The sequence below is a fragment of the Rhinoraja longicauda genome, chromosome 23 (genome assembly GCF_053455715.1).
Source record: "Rhinoraja longicauda isolate Sanriku21f chromosome 23, sRhiLon1.1, whole genome shotgun sequence".
Classification (NCBI taxonomy): domain Eukaryota; kingdom Metazoa; phylum Chordata; class Chondrichthyes; order Rajiformes; family Arhynchobatidae; genus Rhinoraja; species Rhinoraja longicauda.
In genome coordinates this window covers 25,284,439-25,301,980 of record NC_135975.1, presented here as the reverse complement: position 1 = coordinate 25,301,980, position 17,542 = coordinate 25,284,439, and the positions used below count along the sequence as shown (strand labels likewise).

Genomic DNA, 17,542 nt, shown 5'->3' with positions numbered 1-17,542 from the left:
TTTAAAAAGATGAGGGGTGGACCTCATTGAAACCTAGTGAAAGGCCTGGATAGAGTGGATGTGATGTTTTCACTAGTGGGAGAGTCTAGGACCAGAGGGCATAACCTCAGAATAAAAGGATGTACCTTTAGAAAGGAGATGAGGAGGAATTTCTTTACTCACAGGGTGATGAATATGTGTAATTCTTTGCTACTACTGTGGAGGCCAAGACTGGGTATTTTTAAGGCGGAGATTGACAGATTCTTGATTAGTAAGGGTGACATGGGTTATGGGGAGAAGACAGGAGAATGAGGTTGAAAGGGAAAGATAGATCAACCATGATTGAATGGTGAGAAGTCTCGATGGGCTGAATGGCCTAATGTTGCTCCTGGAACTTAAGAACTTAGACAAAAGACCAAGGCATACAGGATCTCCTGGATGATAATCATTTTAACTCCTCTTCCCATTGCGCCACTAATCTTTCTGTCCTGGACCATCTCCATTGCCTGACTGATGCCACTCGCAAACTCTAAGAACAGCACATTGTATTCTGCTTGGGTAGTTTACAATTCATGGTTTGAACATTGAATTCTCATTTAGGTAACCTTTAACTAATGCCCTCCCAACCCCCCTCCCCTCCTTTCTCCCCTAAATCCCCTCACTTCCGCACCCCCCTTCCCTCCCATGTGCCGCACCTGGACTCTCCCCTATTTCTCCCCTCCACCTCCTCACCAACTCCCCTCACCCCCTCCGCTATTTTCGTCCCCCTGGCTTCACAATCCACAACTCTTCAAACCTGTCTCATACCTCCTGTTCTTATCGCAGGTTTTTGTTCCAACCATCTGCCCATCAACCCCCCCATCGCCTGTGTCGACCTGTTACCTGCCATCCCCCCTGTTACCTGCCATCCCCTGCCATACAATTAATCTGAAGAAGGATCTCGACCCGACATGTTCTCCAGAGATGCTGCCTGACTTGCTGACCTACTCCAGCACTTTGTGTCCTTTTGTGTATTGACCTGCAGCTGCAGTTTAGTTTAGAGATACAGAGGTACAGCGTGGAAACAGGCCCTTCGGCTCATCGGGTCCGCGCTGACCAGCGATCCCCGCATATTAACACTATCCTACACTCACTAGGGACAATTCTTACATTTACCAAGTCAATTAACCTACAAACCTGTAAGTCTTTGGAGTGTGGGAGGAAACCGAAGATCTCGGAGAAAACCCACACACGTCATGGGGAGAACGCACAAACTCCTTACAGACAGCACCCGTAGTCGGGATCGGACCTGAGTCTCCGGCGCTGCATTTGCTGTAAGGCAGCAACTCTACCGCTGAGCCGCTGAGCCACCGTGCCCGTTTCTACGTCATTGACAGTTTATGCTAATAGGAGGGAAGATTTAATGGTAACTGGTTAAATCTGCAAGATGTGGATGTGCAAAATATATTGATCGGCACAAATATGATCAATTTTTGTAATGCTTTTACTTTCAGGAAGCAGCTTGTTGGGCTCTGAACAATCTACTAGTGTATCAGAATAATCTTCATGCAAAGATTGGAGATGAAGAAGCATGGTATTGTTTTTTTTTTTAATATGCTCAGCTCTATCTGCATTACATTTGTTGTGATGGAAATGTTTTAAAAAGTTTATTTATGTTGATATAATAATTTCAAATTTGAATTATAGTCATCCCATTCATAGACAAGTAATGGCAGCCATGTTGTTACACTCTGGATCGAAGGAAGTGTTTCGGGCAGCTGCAAGTACTCTGGCAACTTTGGCAGATCAAAGCAGTAAGTTAAAATGGGGGGGGGGGGGGAGGAGGGGGAGAAAATAAAATTCCAAACTAAGTATTTAGTTCTTTTAAATATTGTTTTGTTTCCTTTTGCTTAATAGTGCAAATAAGGAAACTTCTGTTGGCCAAAGGGATACATATCAACATTTTAGAACAAATGAAAAAACATTTGGACTCGAGTGATGTCTTGGAAAGTGCCTGCAAGTTACTTAATAAACTTTATCTGGAAAGGTAAATATTTATTTATTTTTGCCAAAAACATATCTAACTGAAGCAGGCACAGAATTTCCCTTTGCCTTGTATATATGTTGGAGTCAGCAGCTCTCATTCAGTCTGAGGCAAGTGATTGGTATGTCTATTAATACTGGTGTTAGGTATCCTTTGATCCTTCGTGTTTCTTTATTAACGTTGGGGAAAATGGATTGAAAATTCAGGGTATGAGTCTCCATTAATACAAATCCACAATCCATCACTCAGTGATGCTGAATAATTAAGCTACATTGTATTATGCTTTACCATATTTTTGTCAACTTTATGTTTTGAGATTTTCCTGGGATTGTCCAATGCTTTGGTCAAAGACAATCGGACAGACTTTTTTGCTATGCCAACTAGAAAATGTTTTCAATACTACTTTTCTTTCTCTCTCTATCATAGCCACAAGGATGCTAAACTGTTCGGATTTGGTTCATGTATTCGGTGCAGTACATGCCTGACAGATCTGTTGGAATTCTAAGAGGATTTAAATAGCAGAATAGGCAAAGGAGAGTCAGTGGACGTCGTTTACCTGAATTTTCAGAAGGCCTTTGATAAGCTGCCCCACGTGAGGCTGCGAAAGAAGATGAGAGTCCATGGTATTAGAGGAAAGATACCAGCATGGATAGAAAGTTTGCTGTATGGCAGAAGGCGAAGATTTGGAATAAAGGGGGCATTTTCTGGTTGGCTGCCAGTGACTTGTGTTCTGCAGGAGTCCCGTTTGGGGCTGCTAATCTTCACTTTGTATATCAATGATTTGGATGATGGAATTGCTGTCTTTGTGGCTAAATTTGCGAATGATACAACGATAGGTGGAGGGGCAAGTAATTTTGAGGAAGCAGGAAGTCTGCAGAAGGACTTGGACAGATATGGAGAGTGGGCAAAGAAGTGGCAGATGGAATACAGTGTAGCAAAGTATGCACTTTGGTAGTAGGAATAAAGAGATCAATTTTCAAATGGGAAGATGATTCAGAAATCGGTGGTGCAGTGAGACTTGGGTGCAGAATTCCCAAAAAGTTAATTTGCAACTTGAATTCGGTGGCAGGGAAGACAAATGTAATGGTAGCATTTATTTTGCGAGGACTAGAATATTTTTAAATAGACACTGTAATTGTAACTGCCTAAATGGTTAACAGCCATTAACAGCTCTGTGTTGGACTTCATGAACTGTCTTGTGCATGTAGAGATAAACAAATCATGCCCTTATTCTTAAAACTGCACATACTCAAGAGTTGCTGCAAGTTCTGCCCTATTTGATCTGTTAAGGAAGATGTACCTTTTTACCAATGGTAGAATTTACAATTCTTTTTACTTGTATCATTGATGAGAATTTGATATGCTTTCTAACTTTGTATGTAATGTTCAACGCATAGAACTGTCAGGTTGGGTATAATTGATTATTTTTGCAGGTGAAAGATCTATACATGCACAGCTATAAAAAATTGTGTTTTTAATATCATAATGCCTCTGAAGGCATACCTGGCACACTTCTGGTCATGAGTGTAATTACTGGTTTCATTCAGGAAGAATGAAGCGCTCATTCAGGAAGCGCTCTCATGCTGACCAAGAATATCAGAAACTTTGTTGAAACTGGCCAATTCACAGCGAGAGAAAAATTGTATCCAATATTAATATGTTTTGAATTTAAACCTACATTCACAATGCGAATAGGTAATACAATAACCATTCTGTCACCTACGCAGACTCCTCTTGATATGTATCAGCATGAATATAATTTATTTTTCCTTCTTGCAAACCTTTAAATGACATGCGAAATTCTACAAATATTTACTTTGCATTTTGTTTTCATTTTATGCTTTAATCTGTTTAGACTAGAGATACAGTGCAAAACAAGCTCTTCAGCCCACCGAGTCCGCGCCGACCAGCAATCACCCTGTACACTATGCCATCCTACACACTAGGGACAAGTTAAAGTTTTTACCAAACACAATTAACATACAAACCTGCATGTCTTGGAGTGTGGCAGGAAACTGGTTCACCCGGATAAAACCCATGTGGTCACAGGGAGAAGGTACAAACAACACCTGCAGTCAGGATCGAACCCGGGTCTCTGGCGCTGTAAGGCAGCAGCTCTACCGCTATGCCACTGCGGTACCCTGTGTAGCATAATCATTTCATGTCTTTTCAGGAATTTGAATCTGGACGTCAGGACCTTGACATTAGCGAGAATAGCGAGCACATTAAAGAACCATACAAACAATTGTTCAGTGCAGCTTGAGGCGCTTCAGGTTATATCACATATAACTTGCCCAGGTAAGTGAAAAATGTTGATCCATTGTTTGTGCTAAATATGCTATTGGAAAGAAAAGGTAGTTTTAATTTTTTTTGAAACACTTGTGATTTACTCTGACTCGTATCGGATTTAAATAAGATTTCCCTTAAACTCAAAGTGGACAACATTTATTTTGGCACTGTTTAGTGATTGATATTGGGACTATTCAATATTGTGCCAATTTCTGCTGGGGACCTGTAACATTATTGAATATGAAAACACGGTGATGTATATAGTGCATGTCAGTGTGGTGGGTGCCTGGAACGCGCTGCAAGGGGCGGTGATGGAGGCAGATAGGATAGTAGCGTTTAAGAGGACTTTAGCTAGGCACATGGATATGGAGATAATGGAAGGATATGGATCATATGCAGGCAGATAGTCATACAGCATGGAAACGGGCCCTTTGATCCAACCTGCCCAAGCAAACCAAAATGCCCCATCTACACTATTTCCACAACCCTCATTTGTCCCATATCCCTCTAAACTTTACCTATTTAATCATCTTATACAGGTCCTATTTAAGATCTATAGGTTTAAAATAGGAACTATTTATCTGCTTCAACTATCCTCTTACATTAGATTAGGTTAATTTATCAGGAGAATGGAGAGTTCCAACAAACCAGTTTGGGTCATGGTAATCTATCAAGGCCATTATGTTAATTCTCTATCCAGAGTATTTTATGACCTGGATGAGATGCATAACTGCAGCCTTGTACACAATGATGGTATCATGTGGAATTTGGAAAAAACGTAATTAGTTCAACACAATAAAGGATTTCTGTAAATTGAGAAAAATGATGCCATTGCTGTAGGCAGATTTGATGAATTAAAATGGGAGCAGTTTTATTTTGTGTGGATAATTTAGCCCAAATGACAGAGTACTTCCTAGTTTTAACAAATTTATTTAAGGGATTTTGGTGAGAGCAGACTGACCTACTGATGGCTGCCTGCGCCACCCCTAGCTCAGGCCGCCTCACCCGCCACTATGAGTGTCGACTGCTCACGCCACCCCCAGCTTGAGCCGCTTCCAGGCCGGACATTCTTCCAACACCACCAACCGCCCACACATCTTCCTCGGCCACTACCAGGCTGTGTCAGCCACCACGGACCCTCTCCTGCTCTACGTCTGGCCACGGGGGGAGGGGGGAGGGGAGCCGTCGTGCTTTGTAACTTTGTCAGCGCCGTAGGTGGCTGCTATTTGTATACATTGTGTATGCAAGCAAAGAATCTCACACTGCCTAGTCACATGTGACAATAAAGTATTCATTCCTTCCTATTAACTGTGACAAGTAACTGGAGGCTCAGATTTCCTCGCAGACCAACCGAATGGAGATTTTCTGCGAAGTTCTCATCAAACCTGCTTTTGGATTCTACAAAGTAAAGGAAACCCCATCCTGAGCACTGAATGCAATGCACCAAAATAGAAAAAGTGCAAGTGTATTGCTACTTCATTTGGAAGAGTGATCGTGAGGCCTGTTTAGTTCTCTATATATTTTTTTATTTTTAAACTACCAACAATTGATTGTATTTTTTTAAACTATTAGTATCCAAGATCAATCAGAAAGAAGATTCACTAAATGTTGATGTGTTGGAATCAATGCAGAAATTAATTCATAAACAATGCTTGTTGGAGGGTTTACACAAATTGGTTCTTGAAAGTTTGAACAAGGTAAGAAAAAAACCAATAGTGATCTCATTTTTTTCTTGTGCTCCATTGAGTATATACAATAAAATTGGCAAAAATGTTCACAATTTTAGCATTTGAAAAAGAATTGTGAACATAAGTTTACAATTGCAAGTCCCTATATTTGTTGAATCACATTATAGAAACATAGACATAGAAACATAGAAAATAGGTGCAGGAGTAGGCCATTCGGCCCTTCGAGCATGCACCGCCATTCAATATGATCATGGCTGATCATCCAGCTCAGTAACCTGTACCTGCCTTCTCTCCATACCCCACATCTAACTCACTCTTAAATATAGCCAATGAACTGGCCTCAACTACCTCTGTGGCAGAGAATTCCACAGACTCACCACTCTCTGTGTGAAGAAATGTTATCTCATCTCGGTCCTAAAAGACTTCCCCCTTATCCTTAAGCTGTGACCCCTGGTTCTGGACTTCCCCAACATCGGGAACAATCTTCCCCCATCTAGCCTCTCCAACCCCTTCAGAATTTTATATGTTTCAATAAGATCCCCCCTCAGTCTTCTAAATTCCAGCGAGTATAAGCCTAGTCTATCCAGTCTTTCTTCATATGAAAGTCCTGCCATTCCAGGGATCAATCTGGTGAACCTTCTCTGTGCTCCCTCTAAGGCTAGAATGTCTTTCCTCAGATTAGGAGACCAAAACTGTACACAATACTCCAGGTGCGGTCTCACCAAGGCCCTGTACAACTGCAGCAGAACCTCCCTGCTCCTATACTCAAATCCTCTTGCTATGAATGCCAACATACCATTCGCTTTCTTCACTGCCTGCTGCACTTGCACGCTTGCTTTCAATGACTGGTGCACCATGACACCCAGGTCACGTTGCATCTCCCCTTTTCCTAATTGGCCACCATTCAGGTAATACTCTGCTTTCCTGTTCTTGCCGCCAAAGTGAATAACCTCACATTTATCCACATTATATTGCACCTGCCATGCATTTGCCCACTCTCCTAATCTATCCAAGGGCAGCCTCCTAGCATCCTCCTCGCAGCTAACACTGCCACCCAGCTTCGTGTCATCCGCAAACTTAGAGATATTGCATTCAATTCCCTCGTCCAAATCATTAATATATATTGTAAATAACTGGGGTCCCAGCACTGAGCCTTGCGGTACCCCACTAGTCACTGCCTGCCATTCCGAAAAGGACCCGTTTATTCCTACTCTTTGCTTCCTGTCCGCCAACCAATTCTCTACCCACCTCAACACTGAACCCCCAATACCGTGTGCTTTAAGTTTGTACCCCAATCTCCTATGTGGGACCTTGTCGAAGGCCTTCTGAAAGTCCAGATATAACACATCGACTGGTTCTCCCTTATCCACTCTACTAGTTACATCCTCGAAAAATTCTATAAGATTCGCCAGGCATGATTTGCCTTTCATAAATCCATGCTGACTTTGTCCGATGATTTCACCACTTTCCAAATGTGATGCTATCACATCTTTAATAACTGACTCTAGCATTTTCCCCACTACCGATGTTAGGCTAACTGGTCAATAATTCCCCGTTTTCTCTCTCCCTCCCTTTTTAAAAAGTGTGGTTACATTAGCTACCCTCCAATCCTCAGGAACTACTCCAGAATCTAAAGAGTTTTGAAAAATTATCACTAATGCATCCACTATTTCTGAGGCTACTTCCTTAAGCACTCTGGCATGCAGCCTATCTGGCCCTGGGGATTTATCGGCCTTTAATCCATTTAATTTACCTAACACCACTTCCCGATGTTGATGCTAAAATATATTGTTGCATTTTTTCAGTTCATTCAGAATCCAGCCATCCAACAGTGTGGCCTTCGAGTGTTGTGTTCTATTACTGATTATATCTTATGTAGAAAGGAACTGCAGATGCTAGTATTTACTGAAGATTGTCACAGTGCTGGAGTAACTCAGCGGATCAGACAGCATCTCTGGAGAAAAAGGATGGGTGACGTTTCGGGTCGGAAGCAGGGTCCTGACGCTAATTACTAGTCTAATTAGCTAGCTATCATTATTTAGTTTGTTGATGCTAAAATATATTGTTGCATTTTTTCAGTTCATTCATAATCCAGCCATCCAACAGTGTGGCCTTCGAGTGTTGTGTTCTATTACTGATTGTTCAGACACAAAGGATCTAACAAAACATGGGGTTTTGGACACCATAATCCATACTCTGCAAATGTATCCACATAAACGAGGTAGGAAAGCAGTCATCTATATTGTGATTTTAAAAAAAATCCTATTGTGTTTTATCAAGGAAAAATTCCATTGTCAGGAACTGTTTTTGTGAGTTGCGGATAAAGTTGACCCTCAAATAATGACAAGTAAGAAAATAAATTTGAATTCCATTTGAAGCCAAGCCTTGAATGGCTGCCTTCCAGAAGGCAGAGAGAGAAAACAACTTAAGCTTGTGTTCATTTGGGGAGGATGGAAGTGCTGAAGCCTAGGGTAGGAGGGTGTAGATCCAGGACGAACATGAAATTGACAGAATCTGGGGGGGGAAGAAAGAAGAGTTGAACATATATGGGATAAGTGAAGTCAAAGGCCATCAGAAGTAAATAGTGTCATTTGTTTTTGTTTTGGTTAGTAATTATCCACGGCCCATTATCTTTACTCCTCAATCTGACTACTGCTTTCAACTGTCCACCACTTTCATGTTTCTATTCATGTTGCCACTCAAAAAAGCCAACAATGCTGCTGCATCCTTTTTTACCCTGGATAAAATCATTTTCTGAACAGATTAGTCACAGAGGCTACTTTTCATCACCTCAAATATGTTGCTGACTTTTATCCTTGGTGTCATAATATTATTAAATCACTTTCAATTCTTTCTTAAGAGGCCACTCAGCTTCATCCTCCATTAGCTCTGATGTTGGGTTATTTTTTGTTTCTGTACCATCTCCCAAAACACACATAATTTGCCAATGTTTCAATGTGCTGTGGAATACTGTATCAACATGTCTTTGCCTCATTCAGTGTTTTCAGCAAAATTTTGTGTGTTGGCTATCTTCATTTCCTTTGGTCGTGCAATTTAAAAAAAAATCATCTATCAACTTTTGTCCGTTTCCAATTAAATGCATTAGAATAATCTTCATTCAACAGTTCAACAGAGCTTTATTTGTCATTCGGTACCAAGGTACCGAACGAAACTACATAGCAGTCACTCACAAAAAAGAACACAAGACACATGACCCCAACACACAACGTCCATCACAGTGACTCCAAACACCCCCCCACTGTGATGGAGGCAACAAAACTTCCACTCTCTTCCCCACGCCCACGGACAGACAGCTCGTCCCCGACCGACCCGCACAGTCCCCGCAAGGGGATGGAAGTCCCCGCGGCCGAGTCGCTCCGGGCGCTGAGACGTCTCGCGGCCAAACCGGGCGATTGAAGGCCCCGCGACCGAGCCGTGCGCAGCTAAGTCCCGCGGCCGAGCCGCGCCGGGCGATGTTAGGTCCCGCGGCCCGGGCACTGTTAAGTCCAGCGGCCGAGCCGCACCAGTGATGTTAGGCCCCGCGGCCGAGCCGCACCGGGCGATGTTAAGTCCAGCGGCCGAGCCGCACCAGCGATGAAAAGACCCGCGGCCGAACCGCGCCGGGCGATGTTAGGCCCCTCGGCCCGGGCACTGTTAAGTCCAGCAGCCGAGCCGCACCAGTGATGTTAGACCCCGCGGCCGAGCCGCACTGGGCGATGGAAGGCCCCGCGGCCGAGCCGCACCGGGCACTGTTAAGTCCAGCGGCCGAGCAGCGCCGGGCGATGTTAAGTCCTGCGGCCGAGCAGCACCAGCGATGTTAGGCCCCGAGGCCGAGCCGCACCGGGCGATGTTAGGCCCCGCGGCCGAGCCGCACCCAGCGCCGTGAGGAAGAGACCTAAAAGAGAAAGGTTTCCCCCACCCCCCCACCCACACCACCACCACCACACCCCACACATACACAACCAAAAAAAAAAAAAAACCATCCCAACACCGACACACAACAAAAAAAAAGGAAAAAAGACGAACAGACTGCTAGCGAGCCGCACCCGTTAGGCGCCGCCACTTCCGCTCTTGTACAGATGAAAGGAGATCATTTGTGTAATGGAGGGAAACTCCCCATCAGTTTAATAAAGAGATGCGGCATATGGTGTTCAGGTTATGATGTTTTATATACCTAGATGTAAATATAGATGGGTTGGTGAGTAAATTTGATGACACCAAAATTGGAGAAGTTGCAGAGAGTGAGAAAGGCTGTCAGAAGATACATCGGGATATAGTTTAGCTGCAGAAATGGATGGAGAAATGGCAGATGGAGTTTAACTTGTGCAAGTGCGAGGTATTTCACTTTGGGAGGCTGAATATAAGGAAATTGTTTGCAGTTAATGGCAAGACTTCACAGCATTGATGTTCGAGCTGCAAGACTCCGAGTCTTTCAGGTTGCAAATGTACTTTTAATAATATCATCATGGGGTTTCTGTATGAATATGAGAATGAATGTAGGAAATAATTTGTTGCATAATTATTCCATTTCTTTTTGAAGTAGTGAACATATTTCAAATGTCTATTTCAGAAATTCAGTATCTGGGACTAAAACTATTGGAGGTTCTTGTTCCTGAGAAAGATTTGGCTCAATCATTTTTAGTGTTATTGGCAAGTGTTTTGGTGGAGATATTATGCCAATATGAAGAGGACACAGAAGTGCAAATACAGGTATTTTGTAAAAGTCTTATTGCACTAAAGGTAAAGGGGAAGCGTTCTTTTTTGAGACTTCAGTGAAGTTGGGAAAAAAAGAGAACTAAAATGAAGATTGGTTAATACTAATGAGCATTTCCAAAGATTCTGAAAATTGAACAATGTGTTAGTCTTGTTAATTGGCTGAGATTTCTCCCCTTTGTGTTGTCGTTAGTCTTCAGTTTCAAATGCTTTTGTACAAATGCACAATGTTTTTGACAATATTTTTGACAATAACAAGGAGACTGCCAGACAGCCAGGTTTTTGATTTAGCTCTGAAATGTACATCCAGAATGGCAGATAAAATTTGTTTTACTCAAGTCAAGTGAGATGCAGAAATCATGAGCTCGTGCTTCTTGGCAAACTAAGTAGCATGTTTGTTCCATGCACTCACAAGGGAGATGCACTGCATGTGGCTGGTGATGTCAATCCTCATAATACACTGATTTCAAACAGATCTTACTAAATTGGCCTTTAATAATCTAGTTAATGCCGCATGAAAGGGAAACCTGCTCAGGAATAATTGCCCATTTTAGAGTCAGAGTCACACAACGTGGAAACTTGCCATTTGAAACTTTTCTGAACACATTTGACAATTGCTGTCCCATCTAAAGTTTTTGCATTATGACCGTCCAAATCAATATTGCACTATCCAAATGAGATGAAACTTCACCTGCAGACATTCAGTTAGAAACCTTAACAGTCGGTTATGACATGGTTATAATTGTCTAACTTGTCAAAGGTATTAAATGTTTGCGAATAATTCCTAAATTATTACTGATCAAACAACTTTTTTTTTTTAATTAAAAAAAATCTAAAGTATTACATTTTTCCTTAAGTGGTGTCACAGGTAGATAGGATGGTCATCATAAGGCCATAAGTGATAGGAGTGGAATTAGGCCATTCAGCCCATCAAGTCAACTCTGCCATTCAATCATGGCTGATCTATCTCTCCCTCCTAACCCCATTCTCCTGCCTTCTCCCCATAACGTCTGACACCTGCACTAATCTAGAATCTATCTATCTCGGCCTTAAATATACCCACAGCCTTCTTTGTCAAATAATTCCACAGATTCACCACCCTCTGACAAAATAAATTTCTCCTCATCTCCTTCGTAAAAGATTATCCTTTAATTCTGAGGCTATGGTCTCTTGTCCTAGACTCTGCCACTAGTGGAAACATCCTCTCCACATCAACTCTATTTAGTAAGTTTCAATGAGGTCCCCCCTCATCCTTCTAAATTCCAGCGAGTATAGGCCCAGTGCAGTCAAAATCTTATCATAACGCCCGTCAAACCCACTCATTCTGGGTTCATTCTTCTAAACCACCTCTGGACCCTCTCCAGAGCCAGCTTATCTTTACTCAAAAATGGGGCCCAAAATTGCTCACAATACACCAATTGCTGCTTGACCAGTGCCTTATAGAGCCTCAACATTCCATTCCTGCTTTTTATTCTAATCCTCTTGAAATAAATGCTAACATTGCATTTGCCTTCCTTACTACCAATTCAACTTGCAAATTAACAGCATTGGGCAAGTTAGGTCGAAGGGCCAGTTTTCGTGATATATGACTCTATAACGCGATGAAAATCATAAATGCGTAGTTGGAAACCATTAAGCATTTAACCAAGCTTAATTAGCTCAAAAATATGCAAGTAGACTTTCTCAAGCAGTCCTCTCCATTCAAATGAATTAAGATTATTTTCTGGTGTCAGATGTAAATTGGCACAGGTCTTTCCACGGGAGAATTACCACAACTTTGTTCACTGAGACCGACATTGGAGTGTGTTTGGGAAAAGGCTGGCAAAGAATGCCAGTACGTCTGAGGTTTTTGTTTACATGTGCCACGTGCCTGTGGCCGAGTGACAGTATGAAACTGGATGGCACTTAGACAGGGGAATTACACTCTGAACTGGTGCCAACAAATCTAAAGTGCATTGGCCTCTAATTTGACATTGCTATCCAACCAGTATTTTGTTAAGTGCATGTTTATAAGGCAAGAAGAGATAATGAAAACTTGAAAAAAGTCAAGAGGTACTTATCTTTTGAGTTGTGATCGTTTCCCTGGTAGAATAATTTTAGTAGATCAAACATCTGAGAGTCTTCGTAGTGATGCGGAATGGAAACAGGCCTCTCGACCCAACTTGCCACGCTGGTCCACTCAGACCATCATGGTTCATCTGCACGAGTCGTGTCCCAATACATCTGGGTCCTGTGTCAACACATCCCCTATCCATGTTCTCCAGGTATGCTGCCTGATCTGCTGGGTTACTTTTTTTTTTGTTTAGAAATACAGGACAGAAACAGGCCATTTGGCCCACCGAGTCTACTCAGACCAGCAATTCCCACACACTTGCACTATCTATCCCATACACACTAGGAACAGTTTACAATTTTACCAAGCCAGTTAACCTACAAACCTGCATGTCTTTGGAGTGTGTGAGGAAACCAAAGATCCCGGAGAAAACACATGCCGGTCATGGGGAGAATGTACAAACTCCATACAGACAGCACTTGTAGTGAGGATCAAACCCGGATCTCTGTCGCTATAAAGCAGCTACTATTCCTGCGCCACCCTGCCACCCTACTCCAATACTTTGTGTTTTTTTAATGAAACTGGCACCTATAGTTCTCAAGTATTAAATGGTTAATAAGCAATGTGATTTTTAAAGAACTATGCAAATGCAGATAATTACAAATATTTCAAGGTTATTTTGATGGAATCTGGAATCCGAAAGTAATTTTGTTCAATGGAATTATTACATTTTGATTTAATGTTTATTCCTTTTTAGGGTTTTCAAACAGCTTTGTTATATTTTGAAGTCATACCATCTGTCACTGAAATTTTCTTCAAGGAATGCATTGACAGATTTATTTTCCATCAGCTGGCAAAATGCAAAAACAGACAGGTGATTTTAATTGCCATTCTTGCTTTTGAGAATTTGAGGAACATTTAATTCTGTCTTGCTAATTATTTCACATTGCTTATTTTGAAATGATTAGCTACAGACCATCCTTTTCAAGTGCTTATCCAAGTTGGCTATTGATCGTGGAATACGAAATCAGATGCTTGAAAGTGCTTGCTCAGAAAATAATATCATGATAGCAAGATATTTAATCAAGTCGAAGGAAGATGTCAATCAGAAATGTAAGAATGGATCATTAATTTACCAGGTAAACATTTTCAAATATTAAATCTACTTTAATTCCTTTTGACAATTCCCCCAAATCATCTTATGCCAATTCCAAAGTAGATTCAATATGGCTTATATTTTGAAATGTGCATAAAAATAGAAAATGTGCTTGTCAATTGAAAGGAAAATAGAAGGTACTCGGAATGCTTAAACATGTGTGGTTTTGGTATAGGTAGGAAATTAAAATGTAAATTATTTAAATTCCAAACCCATACTGCGAACTTTCATTTTTTATAGAGGGAGGTAGAATTGGGGCATGCTCTTGGGAAGCAAGTTCAACCAATTAAACCTTTTAAGGAGGCTGGTGAGTCATTACGCTGTTAAGGCTAAGATTACCAGGTCTTGGGAAATGTGACAAATAGAATTTGCAAAACACAGTGCTGGAGTAACTCAGCGGGTCAGGCAGCATCTGTGGAGGGTGTTCTGGGCTGGGACACCACTTTAGTTTAGAGATTGGTCCTAATCCCAAACATCATCTATCCATTCCCTCCACAAATGTCTGACCATCTGAGTTTCTCAGGAAAAAAACCCTGCAGATGCTGGTTTAAATCGAAGGTAGACACAAAATGCTAGAGTAACTCAGCGGGTCGGGCAGGATCTCGGGAGAGAAGGAATGGGTGACGTTTGGGTAGACCCGAAACGTTACCCATTCCTTCTCTCCCGAGATGCCTGACCCGCTGAGTTACTCCAGCATTTTGTGTCTACCATCTGAGTATTTCCGTCACTTTGTATTTTGCTCAGAATTCCAGCATCTGCAGTTCCTTGTCTCTCCACCTGCCAATTCTGCCTGCTTTTGAGATTAATGCATTACTGTAGGCTGCATCCTTCTGCTCACTTTTTAACACATTTTTGTGCTCCCACTGCAGTACTACCCTTTATGTAATCCATTTCTGATCAACTACAATCTATCACCGCTGTTGCTCCCCTCTGATGTCCAGCTTCTGTTAATGTTCAGCAATCTGTTGGTTCATGCCGATAGCACTATTGGTCTGAGGTCTAATCTAAAGCAATTAACGCATCACCCATTGTTTTTAAGTGCCCATGTAGAAAGTGAACTGATTAACTGTGCCATGAACAAAATCTTCCTCATCGTTAATGATTTTTAAAAAAATGAATATTTGGATAAATTGCGCTTTTGACATGAGTTTTTATGGAAAGGTGACATTTCAGGTCGGGACCCTTTCTCAGACTGATTGTAGTAGGGGGGAGAAAGCCGGTAGGGACTGGACCTGCCCCCACCTCCCTTCCAGCATTTTCCTCCCCACCATAATCAGTCTGAAGAAGGGGTCTGTCCTGAAACTTCGCCTATCCATGTTCTCAAGGATGCTGCCCGACCCATTGGGTTATCCCAGCACTTTATGCTTTTTTTGTTTATAAACCAGCATCTGCAATTCCTTGTATCTATATTTGATATGATTTTTAAGCAGCCTTATTTGCTTTTATGTCTAGTTATCAGTGGGAAGTGTCAGGAAACCTGGAGGAAAAATTTGAGTGTGACATTAAATTTAAATGCAATGAAGTACTGCTTCACCACAATAGACAACTTGCTTCTTCTCAAATACTTGTGAGATCAATACAGAAGTTGGTAGTTTGGAGCTTATCACTTTTTTTTGTCTCAAACCCTTGCCTGTGGCCACATACTCTAATTTAAAATTCTTCTAAATTCATGAGGAAAAACAGCAGAGAACTTCTTGGATCTGGTGAATAATAAAAATCATCTGCAGTTTAATTGGGTCAAGTTACTTGTACTTGCAATTTAACAACTCTTTCATGTTTTCCATAGGCTTGTAAGAAAAAGAGAAGCCCATTTTTAGTGGAACTTCTGCTCAACAGTGGAGCACATGAGCAAGATATTCAGAAAGCATTACATGTCAGCATTAAAATGGGGGATGACAAAATCATAAGCTTGCTATTAAGAAAACTTGGATTAGATCAAAACAATAAAGCTATTTGCTTAAGTGGACTTCATTTGAGGAAGATTGAAGCTGCTTGGTTGCATCCACTGTTTCCTGAAGAAAATGTTCCACATTCAAAACAACAACCAAGTAAGTACAAGAAGGAATTATTTGTTTGACTTTCACAGCTTTAGCTGTCAGCATTAGTCAGGTACTTAATTAATACTTTCTGGGTCTGTTTTTCCTGTGACTTTTTCCCTTAAAGGTTTTGCCTTGTGCAACCAAGAAGCTGTAGATCTGCAACGTTTGAGCTTGCTGCTTGGTCATGTGCTGTGATCGCCTCATTGTTCACATTCTAACTTTTCTCTATTCCTGTGAGATCAATTGCCTTTGCTTGACATTAAAGTGATCATGCTGAGGTCAGTTAGGGAGTTAGCATCTGTCCATCTGTAAAAGATGATGGTGCGGCTGTAATGTTGTGCTGTTTGGAGAGGAGAATTTTTCATCTATGGTTGCACTTCCTGCTGTGGCTAACTCGGCCTATCATTGGCAGGCAGACCCTTCCACAGTATCCACAGGTGAAGTTGTCTCTGGCCATTGCAAATGGGAGCAGTGTCGCACTATTTTTTCCATTCAATTAATTTAGGTACACAAGGGCTGATTAGGCATAATCAGCACGATTTTGTACATGGGAGATTGTGTCTCACAAATTGAGTTTTATTTGAAGGTGTAACCAAGAGGATTGGTGAGGGCAGAGCTGCAGACGATGTCTATATGAATTTCAGCAAAGCATTTGACAAGGTTGCACATGGGAGGCTGTTTTGAAAAGTGAGATTACATGGGATCCAGGAAGAGTTAGCCGATTCAATAGAAAATTGATTTCATGAAAGGAAGCAGAGGGTGATGGTGGAAGGTTGTTTTTCAGCGAGGAGGCATCTGTCTAGTGATGTGCCTCAAGGATTGGTGCTGGGCCATTTGCTGTTTTTGTTTTTTGCCAATGGTTTGGATGAGAATGTACAAGGCAGGATTAGTAAATTTGCAGATGACACTAATGTGGGTGGTATTTTAGATTACTAAAATGGTATTCAAAAATTACAGCTGGATCTTGATCATTTGGGTAAGTGGGCGGAGGAATTGTTAATGGAATTTAATGCAGATAAATATGAGGTGTTGCATTTTGGGAAGTCTAACCAAGGCAGGACCTTCACAGTAAATGGCAGGGCTGTGGGGTGTCTTGTAGGGCAGAGGGATCTAGGAATGCAGGTGCACAGTTTCTTAAAAATGGCAATAGATAAGGTGGTCAAGAAGGCCTTTGGCGCATTGGCCTTCTATCAGTTTGGGTATTGAGTACAGAAGTTGGGATGTTATGTTACAGCTGCACAGGGTGCTGGCGAGGTAATAGTTGGAGTCATGTGTTCAGTTTTGGCCACCCTGTTGCAGGAAAGATATTGTTAAGCTGGAAAGATATTGTTAAGCTGGAAAGAGTGCAGAGAAGATTTACGAGGATGCTGCTAGGTCTTGCGGGTGTGAGCTGTAGGGAGCAGTGGGGCAGACTAGGACTGTAATCCTTGGAATGTAGGAGGATGAGAGGTGAACTTATGGAGGTGTATAAGATCATGAGGGAATAGATAGGGTAGATGCAGAGTCTTTTAACCAGGTTTATGGAATGAGCTGCCAGAAGAGGTGGTTGAGGCAGAAACTACAAAAACATTTGGACAGGTACATGTATTAGATAGGGAGATA

The 17,542-nt window shown here is 41.8% G+C and overlaps 1 protein-coding gene across 3 annotated transcripts in view; it reads left to right on the top strand.

Moving 5' to 3' along the window:
- lrrk2 (leucine-rich repeat kinase 2) overlaps positions 1-17,542 on the top strand; it is a 148,290-nt gene that overhangs the window by 30,866 nt on the left and 99,882 nt on the right. For all 3 annotated transcript variants that reach the window (XM_078419866.1, XM_078419868.1, XM_078419867.1), the window contains 10 exons: positions 1,473-1,552; positions 1,666-1,772; positions 1,876-2,005; positions 4,176-4,300; positions 5,864-5,988; positions 8,059-8,200; positions 10,550-10,689; positions 13,503-13,619; positions 13,714-13,884; positions 15,688-15,949. In XM_078419866.1, coding sequence (XP_078275992.1) covers positions 1,473-1,552; positions 1,666-1,772; positions 1,876-2,005; positions 4,176-4,300; positions 5,864-5,988; positions 8,059-8,200; positions 10,550-10,689; positions 13,503-13,619; positions 13,714-13,884; positions 15,688-15,949 — 1,399 coding nt within the window. The remainder of the gene's footprint in view (positions 1-1,472; positions 1,553-1,665; positions 1,773-1,875; positions 2,006-4,175; positions 4,301-5,863; positions 5,989-8,058; positions 8,201-10,549; positions 10,690-13,502; positions 13,620-13,713; positions 13,885-15,687; positions 15,950-17,542) is intronic.